Raw genomic sequence first — 13234 nt, forward strand, 5'->3', positions numbered from 1 at the left:
GTGTTAATTCGGAATTTAGACAGCCATTAGTACTTAACTACTTTGACACTGTTAGACTTTTGCTCCATTTAGTGTTCCACTGCAAGGGGACACAAGAATCTGTCTGTGGTGCCTTTAGGAATTTTGTGTGGAGCTTTCCCTGTGCAGGAGTGTCCACAAATGTCATCTGAAGGGGGACTCAGGACTGAGGTCCTAAAGGAGGTTGTGGTGCAATTTTCAGTGACACAACCTCATTTCTGAATATTTTAATCTTGGCCAAGCCTCTTGTTCTGTTCTAGGGGAGCCTCTGCTAATCTAGTCATGTAGAGTTTACTACATTATTGATGAGTGGAGATAGAGATGATCTAATCCAACCTCGTTTTGGCTTGACTGCATTCTGTTGTGCGTAAATTAACCACCTCGTGTGTCTTTTAACTTCCTCAACTGCAAAGTTAAAATATTACCCACTCCAGGGGCACCTGAATGGCTAGGTCAGTTAAGTGTCTGCTTTCAGCTCGGGTCACAATCCCAGAGCTCTGGAATCAAGCCCCACATGGGGCTCACTGCTCAGTGGGGAGCCTGCTTCTCCCTTTCCCACTCCCCCTGCTTGTGCTCTGTCTCTCTGTCACTCTCTCTGTCAAATAAATAAGTAAAATATTAAAAAAAAAAATTACCTACTCCAAAAAGGGTATTAAGAGAATGTTACTCAGTACATAAATACATAAATGTAGGAGCACATGAAAAAGAATGAATCATGCACACAGAAAATGCTAAAAAATGTGAGCTACTAGAACTGACTTAGATTAAAACTGTTACTGCAAATATGAATGTTCCTCTATGTCCGGTTCAGACTTTGGTGTGGGGACTAATCAGGGGTGGAGTGTATTCTAAAGGCCCTTTTCAGGTGTCTGTGAAGTCACACCTATTTTCCTAACAATTCTAAGAGGTTATTTGCCCTTTTCATTCTCATTTCTCAAGAACAGGCAGAGGAATTTCCAGATCTATGGGATAAGTGCTAACGTTAACATACAGAAGCAGCTGGAGAAACCAGTGGTCTTCTATAAAAGACTTTTTCTGGGGGTGGGGGGAAGCCTGTTTTAAAACGTTATTTATGTTAACGTATATTAGTTATCGTAAATTGAATTCTGAAACTTTTAATTTCAGAATTAAACCACAGAAACCAAAGCTCTTCGGGGTCCTCAGTAATTTCTAAGACCGTAAAGGGAGCCTGCGAACCCAAAGTTTGAGAGCCAACGCTCTGGTGCAACTCGTGACTGAACAAGCGTGGACGGCTTGTGACCTTGACGATTTTTATTTGTGGTTTCCTGTCAGGACTGAAATTCTTCGATCTCTGCTTGCCAAGGTCCTACCTCCTTCGAGGGCATCTTGTTCTCTTCAGCACTGGTCCAGATTTCACGCCCCTCTCGGTACCCTGTTTTCCGCCCGCTGGACCTCCCGGGGACACCCGGGCCTCGCACGCGCCCCTGACCTTCTCAGTCCTCTCTGTCACTCGCTTATCACTTGACTGAGACTCTCTTGAAGGTCGGGTCTTGGGTTTCTCCAGACCGACGAGCTCCTCCAGGCACTAGCTCGGCTCAATCACATTCAATCACTAAAGGACGGTGCCCGGGGTCAACTAGGCCTGACCGCGCTCACCAGGACCGAGAAGAAGTGTACACGCGAGCCTAAAGGCACAGTACACTCAGAGCCACCACGCCTTGAGCCGGTCTCCGCCCTCCGGGAGTCCCGGGAGCGTCCAGCCACGTAAAGGGCGGAGCCACGCGCCCATTGGGGGCGTGGCCCCCAGCGCGCGCGGGAAAGGGGCTGGCGTCGCTTGCGCGCGCACAGTCGGCGGCCGCGCGCAGCACGCTCGGGGCCCGGATGGCGGCGGCTGGGAGCGGGACGCCCCTGGAGGAGGAGGGGCCCAGCGGGGAGGCGGCTGCTCCGCAGCCCCAAGCTCCGACGAGCGCGCCCGGGGCTCGTCTCTCGAGGCTGCCTTTAGCGCGAGTGAAGGCTTTGGTGAAGGCCGATCCCGACGTAACCCTCGCGGGACAGGAAGCCATCTTCATTCTGGCACGAGCCGCGGTGCGGCGGGAGCGTCGGGGCCACACGGGGTTGCCGAGCGGAGTGGAGGCCAGGGGCGGGGCCTCGAGTAGCTTTCGGGGGGCGGGGCGTAGCGGCGACTGGAGCGACTTGGGGAGGCGGGGAAGCGAGGAAGGAGGAGAGGGTCTGGACTGGGGGTGAGGAGGTGAGGAAGGTGCCGGGTCAGGAGGTGAGGAAGTGAGGAAGGTGCCGAGACGAAGCGTCGGAGGGAAGACTAGGAGAAAGACGTAACAGACCTGCCTCGTCATAAGGGGTTTGCACAACGACTTCAAGTTGCATTTTGAGGGTCTGACTTAACTTGTAAGAGTGTCAAGTGAAGGAGTGGGGATCTATAGGCGAGGGGGGGACGTGTCTTGGGCTACCACGTTAGGGGGAAAGGGAATAATAGACGCTCATGAAGTCCGGGACAGAAAACCTCTCCAGAGCCGCCCTTACTCCCTTCCCACCACTCAAATAGAAGTGCTCACCAGAATTGTGCTAGAACCCATTGATTCAATTCTCCTTGTTCCCCTCATAGGAACTGTTTGTGGAGACCATTGCAAAAGATGCCTACTGCTGTGCTCAACAAGGAAAAAGGAAAACCCTCCAGAGGAGAGATTTGGGTAGAGTGTCACTGCAGTATTCAGTATCTGGGGGCAAAGAAGGGAGGGCTGGGGCAGGTTTCCCTCTCACTGCTGGAGAAGCCATCACTGTAAGGTCAGAGGTCTCTCCCTATGATGTCTTCTGTTGGACTGCCACAGTGAGAGAAAGACCTAGCTTTTAGAGTCCCTATGCTTTTGAGTGGCAGGAGAGGTGGTGGGGTAGGTAATGAAGGGAGTCTAAGTGTTGCTAAAGCTAAACTAGACCGCTTTGTACCTTTTGCCATGTTGTACCAGGCTGGGCACTTCTTTTTCCCCTAGAAGCCGGGCGTTTGATTTCTGTCTCTTTAGTTGGTAACCCCTGTGCCTGTGTAAGCTTTCGTATACCTTAATCCTGCTTTCCCTTCTCTTTTGCTAGATTCTTCTTTGATGGCTTTCAGAGCAAAAAGGTTCCCCCCACGCAACAGGGTTTACCTAGAGTTTTCCTACTTTTATAGAGAGACAGCTGATATGTAAGATTTGGTGGTGGAGTAGAAATGGACCTCATGGCAGCAAGGGACAAAGTTTATAAATGCCCTTATTTGCATAAAGCATCATGCCCTTTTTTTATGTGGGTTGTGGCTTTTTAAAGGGGTTGATGTCCAAATGACCAGAATTAGTCAAGTGTCCTTTTACTGTGTGTTTCAGATAATGCAATAGAGGCTGTGGATGAATTTGCTTTTCTGGAAGGTGAGTTCTTTGTCAGTTGGTAACCATTTCCACCTGTCTCTTCCATGCCCCGTGATCTGAGTTCAAAACCTTATAAAACTGCTACCTGGTTCTTCTTAGGGATAATTTTTTCTGTCTATTTTCTAATAAGTTGGGAAAAACTAATGTTGAATCTAGTGAGACTTAGCAATTCTGATTCTCATGGGTAGCTAGAACTTTTCCCTGAAAATTGCTAATTATAAAAAATGAGAGGGTATATAAAGATCCTGGTGGGGTTAGGTGGATTAAGAAGATTCTTACTTTGATCACCATTCCCCTCATATAATGCTATATATATTCTTCCCTTCACCATAATGCTAGAGATCAGAAACAATTGCCAACATTTAAAGGGTTGCTTCTTGCTCTTTTTTCTTCTTCAGCGATCTGTATAAAGTCATTATTTTGCCACTGGAGATTGTAATTGCCTTCTGTCTAAAGAACTTTGGGTTAACTCATGTACTACGTCTTGTCATTGAAGTAAAAAATATTTGAGATACTTTGTTTTAGCTATCTTTTCTCAGATGGATATCTGTTTCTCTGATAATTCCTAAATCTGATCAGCTTATTTTTCCTGGCACATTTTCTGATTGAATATGAGAGAGCCATGCACTTTCAGTTCGTTCTCACCTTTACAATACTGGGGCATTCTCATTATCTCCTTAAAGCCTCATTACCTTCAGGAATCCTTTCTGGATATATTTATTTCACTATTTCTCCTCGTTTGTTTTGTATATCAGCCTGGGCCTCTCACTCTTTTGTTACATTTCTTTTAAATGTGTTTGAAGATACATTCCCATGGCTAGCTTTAAGTCTAGATTATTGAGTATTCTTTCAATTTGTAGATTTTTTTTTTAAACAAATTTTATTTATTTGACAGAGAGATCACAAGTAGGCAGAGAGAGAGAGGAGGAAGCGGGACTTGATCCCGGAACCCTGAGATCATGACCTGAGCTGAAGGTAGAGGCTTAACCTACTGAGCCACCCAGGCGCCCTTAATTTGTAGATCTTTCTTTTTTTTTTTAAGATTTTATTTATTTATTTGACAGAGAGAAATCACAAGTAGATGGAGAGGCAGGCAGAGAGAGAGAGGGAAGCAGGCTCCCTGCTGAGCAGAGAGCCCGATGCGGGACTCGATCCCAGGACTCTGAGATCATGACCTGAGCGGAAGGCAGCGGCTTAACCCACTGAGCCACCCAGGCGCCCCAATTTGTAGATTTTTCTTAACACTTTTCTGCTTACTCATTTTTCTTTCTTTCTTTTTTTTTTTAAGATTTTATTTATTTATTTGTCAGAGAGAATGAGCACAGGCAGAGGCAGAGGGAGAAGCAGGCTCCCTGCTGAGCAAGGAGCCCAATGTGGGACTCGATCCCAGGACACTGGGATCCTGACCTGAGCCGAAGGCAGCTGCTTAACCAACTGAGCCACCTGGGCGTCCCTACTTACTCATTTTTCTTAAAAAGAACTTGTTAATTGCCTCCCTGAGGAAGGCAGCTTCTTGTGACTGACTTCCCATCAGTTCTCCAAACTTGTTCGGAGTCTACTGTACCTCCTCATTTTTAATTACCAGCTTTTCAAAGGATATACAATCAGATTTGCATTTTAAAGACTTAACACTGCAGACCTCTGGATAATGAATTGGAAGGTGCCAGGCATAGAAGTGGAGAGATCTCAAGTAGTTTTCTACTCTGGTCTCTACCATGGCATAGTACTTAGCTTGGATTTTTAATAAATGGTTACTTATTGAGTGGTGGATGTATTCATTCATCTTTTGATCCAATAATCTCAGTAATTACATTCATCTGCTCTGCCTACATTAGTAGATCTGAATTTTGGCCATTTTAGCCATTGCAGATTCAGTCAGTATTATATTTTGTACTTGGTAAAGTAAATGTTCTCATGTCCTTAGATGTATATGCTCTAAGTAGAAAATTATTTTTTTCTTTTTTTATCAAGGCAGTATATATCCATGCTTGAAAATCAGTTATCTAATGGCTTATAATGAAAGACAGCTGCTGCTCCACACTCTTGTTGTTTTGTTTTTAGCTTTCAGGTGGTGACTTAAATTTCTAAATAATACGATTCATCCTTGATTTTTCAACTCCAGATGTTATATATTAACTTCTTGCTGTGATAAATGAAGATTTAGGTAACCTATACTGCTCCATAAATCCTTCCTTTCTGATTTTTGGAAGTTATATCATTATTTTTAGTTCCTTTATTACTTTTACAGTTTACATAACATACTAAAATATCTTTTTTTTTTTTTTTTGTTAACTCCCCACTTTGGAAGGTATGACTATTAGTGGACCCATCCTTTCCTTTCACATTTTTTAGCCAACTTGTAGCTTTTACTTGGTGTCATCTATACTATACTTTGACATCGTGAAGACTGAAATGTACCGTGTTATCCTAGCTAAATCTCCCATGCTTTACATATCAGTTGAGTGTGGTAGTTGAAAACCAGTACTGTGAACAGTTCTCCGAACATGGGAAACTTCCTTTACCTCTTCTATCCTTTCATCTCTCATAGAGGTGCCTTCCCTGCAGGCAACTGTTATTAGTCTCTTGTGTAAGTTTCCAGATATTTTATGCAGATGAGTTTATGTGTGTATATTTTTTTTCTTTTTTTTTAAAAAGATTTTATTTATTTATTTGACAGAGAGAGATCACAAGTAGGCAGAGAGGCAGGCAGAGAGAGAGAGGAGGAAGCAGGCTCCCCGCTGAGCAGAGAGCCTGACACGGGACTCGATCCCAGGACCCTGAGATCACAACCCAAGCCGAAGGCAGCGGCCTAACCCACTGAGCCACCCAGGCGCCCCTATGTGTATATTTTTTCCTAAGCCTTTCCTTATGAACACAGATGACAAATGTAAAGTCAATAAATAACAAAACGAACACCATTGCAACCGCTAGCTAGGTCAAGAGATAGAATAGTGTCAGCCCCCAGAAACTCCATATATATTCTTTTTTCATGGCAGATCTTTCCATCCCCTTTCCTGACATAACAGTATCCTGACTTTTTGGTAATTACTTGATTTTCTTTATAGTTTCACCACATATGCATGCATCCTTAAACAGTTGATTTGGTTTAATATTTTTTTGAACTTCCTAAAAATGTAACCAGACCACTGTATGTATTCATTGATCATCTTCTGTCCTGGGGCTGTTTTCTTTAGGTTAATGCATTTATGAGATCATCTGTGTGGTTGCACATATCTCTTGTTTTCTGTGCTGTGTGACATACTATTGTGTGACAGTATTACAGTTGAACCACTTTAATGTGGATATTTGGATAACTTTTTTTTTCTGTTACTAACAATGCACTATTGATGCTTTGTCCTCAGCTTGCCTTCTCCTCCCTCATGACTATGAACATTCTTACACATATTTCTTTAGGGGTGTGTGCATGTGTGTGTGGATAAAATTGCTGGGACATAGTATATGTATATCTCCCTCTTTTGTAGATATTGCTGAACTTCCTGCATACCTGATTCACATTTCTACCTAGAGTATATGATAATTCGCATTACTCCTCATTCTCACCAACACTTGGTATTTAGTTTTTTCGGTCTGGTAGGGATGTTAATGATAATTGCATAGTACTTTTATTTCCCATTGCCCTGATTACTGGTGACATCTTTTCATATGGATGTCCTTTTTCTGAGGTAGGGTGGTGTCTTATTTTTATCTTGGATATTTTGTCTTTTTCCTTACTGATTTATAACTGTATCTGTGATTATATGTGTGTGTGTATGTGTGTATGCTTTTTGTTTTTTATTTTTTCTGAATGTGAATCTTTTTCATCATATGGGAAGCAAATATCTTTTCCAGGTTTATGACTTGTCTTTTCACCCTTTAGGGTATCTGTTGATAAATCAGTTCTCAGTTAAACATAGTCAAATGTATTAATTTTTTCTTTATAGGTAATGCTGTTTGTTTCCTGTTTAAGACTTTTTTCCCTGCCCCAAGATCATGAAGTCATTCTCCTATATGCTAAAATTTTTTTAGTTTTCTTGTCTTTCGTAAAACTACAGTTGAGTTTTCTGTGTATCAGACTCCCTGCTGAGCCTGATGCCTGCTAGCTTCCAGGACTCAGGGATCATGACCTAAGCTGAAGGCAGATGCTTAACTGGCTGAGCTACTCAGGCACCCCATTATTTCTTATTTGAATGGTAGAATTCACCAGTGAAGTCATCTGGGGTAGAATTTTCCTTGTGGGAAGATTTATGATTGATTAAATTTTTTTGGATGATACTGGGATCTTTCTGATTTTATTTTATTTTATTTTTTGAGGCAGTCCTGTCCTGTTTCCCCCCACTTGAGTTATGGTTTTTCTAGGAATTTTACATTTATCTAAATTTTCAAATTTGTTGGCATAAAGTTCTTCATAATATAGCTGACCCTTGAACAGCATAGGTTTTTTGTTTTTTAAATTTTATTATTTTTTATAGTAATCTCTATACCCACTATGGGACTCAGACTCATGAGCTCAAGTTCAGAAGTGCATGCTCTTTTGATTGAGCTAGCCAGGCACCCCAAGTGGACTGTTTTTTTTTTTTTTTTTCTTTCAAGTAGGCTCCTTGCCCAGTGTTGGGCTAAGTCGCATGTTTGGGGCACCTGGGTGGCTCAGTCTATTAAGTGCCCAACTCTTGATTTCAATTTAGGTCATGATCTCAGGGCTGTAAGATCTGAGCCCTGCATGGGGCTTGAGATCCCACTCCCCCCACGCCCCCACTCACTTGCCCACTCTTTCTCTAAATAAAATGCTTTAAAAAAAGGAAGGAAGAAAGTCATATACCCTACTGACTGAGCCAACCAGGTGTCCCAAAGAGCACAGGTTTGAACTGTGTGGATATGTGGGGATTTTTTTACAGTATAGCACTGTAAATGTATTTTTCCCCATATTTTCTTAATATTCTTTTTTCTAGGTTACTTTATTGTAATAGTACAGTATGTAGTACATATAATGTATAAGATATGTGTAATTGGCTATGTTATTGGTAAGACTTCTGGTCAACAGTAGGCTATTAGTAGTTAAGTGTTTGAGACTTTTTGTAAGTTAACCATTGTTATTTCTGATGGTGCTTTTTGCCTTAAAGAGTACTTTTTCTAATACTTTTATGAGACTGACACGCTACCTACTCCACTGAGGCACCTTGTCTAATACTTTTAAAACTTACCAGCTTTCTTTGTTAGTATTTGCATAGTATGTATTTTTTTTAATCTTTGTATTTTTACCTGTCCATGTTTGTAAACAGAAGATAATGGGGTTATTTTTTAGAATTTAGGCTTACAGTCTTTTTTTCTTTAACAGGAGCACTTTGTTCATTTATGTTTAATGTAATTAGCAATATATATGTTTTTTTTTAATATATATGGGTTTAAATCTACCATATTATTTTGTCTTCCTATTTGTCCTCGTATATGTTTCATTTTTTCTTCCAAATTTTTGCCCTTTTTAAGTGTAGTTTATTATTTCATTTTTTTCCTCCCTCAGGAAATTATATACTTTATTTTAATTGTTACTTTATCAGTTACTGTATGCATTCTTATTTTATCAGAGCCCAAAGGTAGTACCTTTATACTTGTCCTCAAGAAAACAGGATCTTAGAACTATTAACTCTATACAAGGCCTTCTTCCCCATACTTGCTATTATTGTCATGCATTTTTGTTTTGTTTTTGTCAATCCACATAAGGCACTGTTACTGCTGTATTATACAGGCAAGGATATATGAATTTATCCACATATTTATACTATCTTTGCCCCTTTTATATTTCTGTTTCTCCCTTTGTGATAGTTTTCTTTCTTTCTGAAGTAAATCCTTTAGAACTCCTTTAGTATGAGTCTGTGTTTTTGTGGGGGGTTGGTATAAAAAAGCCTTTTTTTTTTTTTTTCATTGTTAAAGGCATCTTGCTGGGGTGCCTGAGTGGCTCAGTTGGTCAGGTGGGGAGCCTGCTTCCCCCTCTCCCTCTGCCTGCCTCTCTGCCTACTTGTGATCTCTCTGTCAAATAAATAAATTAATTAAATAAAGTCTTTAAAAAAGGTGTCTTGCTGAATATAGAATTTTAGGTGGAAAGTTATTTATCATGTTGAAGCTCTCATTCTGTCTTTTGGCTTCCATTGTTTCTGTTGAGAAATCACTGTTAATCTGTTAATCTTTTGAAGCTAATTTGTCCTTTTTTGTAACTTTTAAAGATTTTATTTATTTATTTGAGAGAGAGAGTGTGTGTGAGAGAGACAGAGAGAGCATGAGAGGAGAGGGGAGAAGGTCAGAGGGAGAAGCAGACTTCTCAATCCTGGGTCTCCAGGATCATGACCTGAGCCAAAGGCAGATGCTTAACCAACTGAGCCACCCAGGCGCCCCATTTTTTGGTTACTTTGAAGATTTTGTATTTGTCTTTGATTTCTCTGTAGTTTCTCTTGGATGTAGCTATGTGCATATTACCCTTTCTGGTCTGCTTAGGCTTCTTAAATCTATAGGTTAATATCTTTTATCTGTTTTGGAGAAGTGTCAGCTAGTATCTTTTCAGATAATGGCTCTGCTTTGTTCTTTCTTCTTTCTCATTAGGATTCCCATTGAATGTATATTAAAGCACAGTCATAATTTTGCCTCTCCATGCTGCATTCTGTGTAGTTTTTTTTTCTGATCTAGCTTAATTCTTTCTCTCATGGTCTTGTCTCCTTTAAATTTTCCTATTGATTTCTTAGTTTGCTTTTGTTTTTGTATCTTCAGTTCTGTGAATTCCATTTGCTTTTTTTTCAAATCTATTTTGTCTCTTGTTACTGTATTTGCTCCAGATGTTTTGAAGCTTGTCTTTTTTTTCTTTAAGCAAAGTAAATGCAATTGTTTTATAGTCTCTGTCCAGTCTAATATCCACAGTCTCTTGAGGCTGCTTATTTTTTTTTCCTGACTTGTTCCTTTTGATATTGCTTCATGGTCTTTTTTCCTCTTTATACTTAGTTATCTTGGTGTGTTGGTCATTGTAATTGAAAAAATTATTTGTTGGCTAGTTTGAGGCCTGTATGATGAAATGTTTCTCCAAAGATTTTCAGTTGCTGCTGCAAGGCACCTAGGGGAGTGTGTAAATTCAGGATCTCCTTAATCCAAATTCAGGATCTCTTTAATCCTAATCCAAGACTTGAGGATTCTTGGTTCACTGTGTTAATAAATACATGTGAACCCTGACTGTAAGTCTGTGAGGGGGCTGATTTAATTCTAATCTAGCTTTACTCTGGGGGTATAACCTTTTGGGACTGCACTTTTTAAAAAATCTGACCTTCCCACTTGGGCAGAATCTTAGATTTGACTCAGCTAACATTTCTCAGCTCTGTCTTTTGGACTGGCAAATGACCTCAGGGTAAAAGCAGATTTGGAGGCTGGGTTTACTTTGTGTTCTTGCTTTCTCTAGATCTTGGATTTTACTTTCATTGATGCTTTCAGTGCTTGAAGGATTTTCTTATTTCAGTCAGCTTTATCATTCGATTTTAGCGGGAACTTGGCCTTTATCACAAGAAGAAGCTGTTTCTTTTTTTTTTTTTTAACTTAGAGGTATTTTTGCTTTGTTTTCTTATATGTTCTTTTCTCTGCATTATCTGTTTTATTCTAGGTTTTTTTTTTTTAATGAATTTTAGTTTTTCCTTTCATTTTGCAGTTTGCCCAGTAATTTTCATACGGTTTAGGATTGAGGGAGTAAGAAGGCTGTTTGGAAGCTGTATATACATGGGAAGGTGGTTTTTTTTTTTTTTTGCTTGGCACTGGGACTTGAGTGTGGGCAGAGGTGGGACCAGATGTTATGCTGGGGCCCTGAATGCCTTACTATGGGACAGTAGCATTTCAGAGGCTTCGACAGTTCTGCAGATAATTTATTTAGTTTATTGGAAGAAAGCCATCTGATTTTTTTTCCATTTAGCTTTAAATGTTTGTCCTTTTGGTAATGCTACAGGCTGGAAGGGATGTAGGGAAGTGGGGCCAACTATTTCTCATGTCGACCCTCAAGTCATTAATCCTTTCTAGCCTGTGCTGCTTTCTGTCGTTCCTGGTGTCTGTGTCTGCCTGGAGACTGTCCATGAGTCTCTTGGGCAGATGGGCTCCCACCTCTGCTGCTCCTTCTATTCATTCTAGGCTTATGTTTTTTCCCTGCTCTATTTATAAACATACTTCAATCAGATTTCTGTTATTCAGCTTTTTGATGAAATCTCTTAATTGCTGATAGACCCCATTATTATTTATACTTTTTAAAACCTTATTTTCTTTTGAATGGAATCTTGGATGGGAGGACATACAAACTTGTGGGCTCAGTCTCCCATCTTGATCTGGAACTTTCTCAGAAGATTATAAACTTTTGGCTTAGAAAACTTAATCTCATTTTTATTTTGTATCATGCTTTGTATGAAATTCTCAAGTGCTCATTAACTAACATGGCAACTTCTTTGCCCTTTCCCCACCTCTAATTCTAACTCTGGACCAGTATGCTTAATTCCCAGCTGCCCAATTTCCATAGTGACATGTTTATCCTCTGAGATCTTTTGAATGGCTCTTCCTCAAAATGAGTATTTTGGTCTTAGAGAACTGCCAGTACCAATGCAGTTTCCCCTTGAACTTTGCCCAGTCTGTTAAACTTATCCAGTTCTTGAGGTACCTTGCTTTATTTGTTGCTCTTTGTTTTCTTTGTTTTTGTTTTTGTTTTTGTTTTTTTTTTTAGGAACTTTGGATTGATGGCTGAGCTCGGCAGTTTTGTGAGCTTTCACCTGCATCCTCTGGCCAGCCCCTCTCCTGCAGGCCTCTGCCTTGAAGAACAGACTGTTTGGAATATTGTACTTACATGCTTTTCCTGTTCTACCATCATCTAAACTGGGATAAACAGAGGTCTCACCTGTTAGCTTTTCTTTACAAGGTCTTCCACTACTATGTCTTCCATTTCAGGCTTGGATGCAGCCTCTTTTGAGGCAGAGGAAAAGAAAATGATTTGTGTAGGTTGCCTAATGAATGATGAGGACCATAATAAAGGTCTCTGATCAGTTTCAACCTAGTGTGTTTTATAATCTTGCCTTTGTCCTTGCCATGATGACTGGAGAGCCACCATGCCCACAGACCATCTGATCTTTCTTGCCAGCTGTTCTAAACCCCAGTCCTTTGATTTATATGCTTTTTCCCAATATGTCACCAGAATGTGATTTCAGAATTTATGGGATGTCACTTAAGGTTTTCAGAAGTTCAAATAAATGTGATCCTAGATTAAAATCAGTTAAATTTTAATAGCTTTATTGAGATATAATGCACATACTATACAGTTCACCCATTTAAAGTATACATTTCAATAGTTTTTAGTGTATTTTAGTGTATTCACAGATATGTGCAACTACTACCACAGTTCATTTGAAAATATCTCCATATTAATGGAATCATAAGATCTGTCGTATTATGTATCTGGTGTCTTTCACTTAGGTAATGTTTTCAGGGGTTGTTTATGTTATAGCATGTAGAAGTACCCATTCCTTTTATCTTTTAAATTATGGTAAAACATACATAACCTAACATTTGCTTTTTAAATTATTTTTAAGTGTACAGTTCTATGGCATCAAGTACATTCACATTATTGTGCAATCATCACTATCATCCATCTCCAGAACATTTTTCATCTTCTGAAACTGCAACTGTAGCCATTAAACAATAACTCCCAGCCTCCCCCACTTAGATCCTGGCTAAATTTTGGTTTTTAAGGGAAGGTCTGGGTGATCTAGCAAGAGGGAGGCAAAGTACTTGCAAAGTAGTGGTTAAGGAGAGCACCAGGAAACCGACTGAAACACTTGACCATTTTTCAGATT

The 13234-nt window shown here is 40.3% G+C and overlaps 1 protein-coding gene across 2 annotated transcripts; it reads left to right on the forward strand.

Moving 5' to 3' along the window:
• Positions 1 to 1788: 1788 nt before the first annotated feature.
• POLE4 (DNA polymerase epsilon 4, accessory subunit) lies at positions 1789 to 12434 on the forward strand. 2 transcript variants are annotated; one of them, XM_013051193.2, is made up of 4 exons: positions 1789 to 2064; positions 2600 to 2684; positions 3348 to 3389; positions 6386 to 6438. In XM_013051193.2, the coding sequence occupies exons 1-4, from the start codon at positions 1861 to 1863 to the stop codon at positions 6421 to 6423; spliced, it is 369 nt and encodes a 122-aa protein (XP_012906647.1). In that variant the 5' UTR covers positions 1789 to 1860; the 3' UTR covers positions 6424 to 6438. The 2 variants fall into 2 exon arrangements, with proteins under 2 accessions (XP_012906647.1, XP_004742333.1); XM_004742276.3 differs by lacking the exon at positions 6386 to 6438 and adding an exon at positions 12112 to 12434 and having other exon boundaries at positions 1795 to 2064.
• The last annotated feature ends 800 nt before the right edge of the window (positions 12435 to 13234 follow it).

Source organism: Mustela putorius, unplaced genomic scaffold, assembly GCF_011764305.1.
Source record: "Mustela putorius furo isolate JIRA1106 unplaced genomic scaffold, ASM1176430v1.1 tig00000281_pilon_pilon_pilon, whole genome shotgun sequence".
NCBI lineage: Eukaryota > Metazoa > Chordata > Mammalia > Carnivora > Mustelidae > Mustela > Mustela putorius.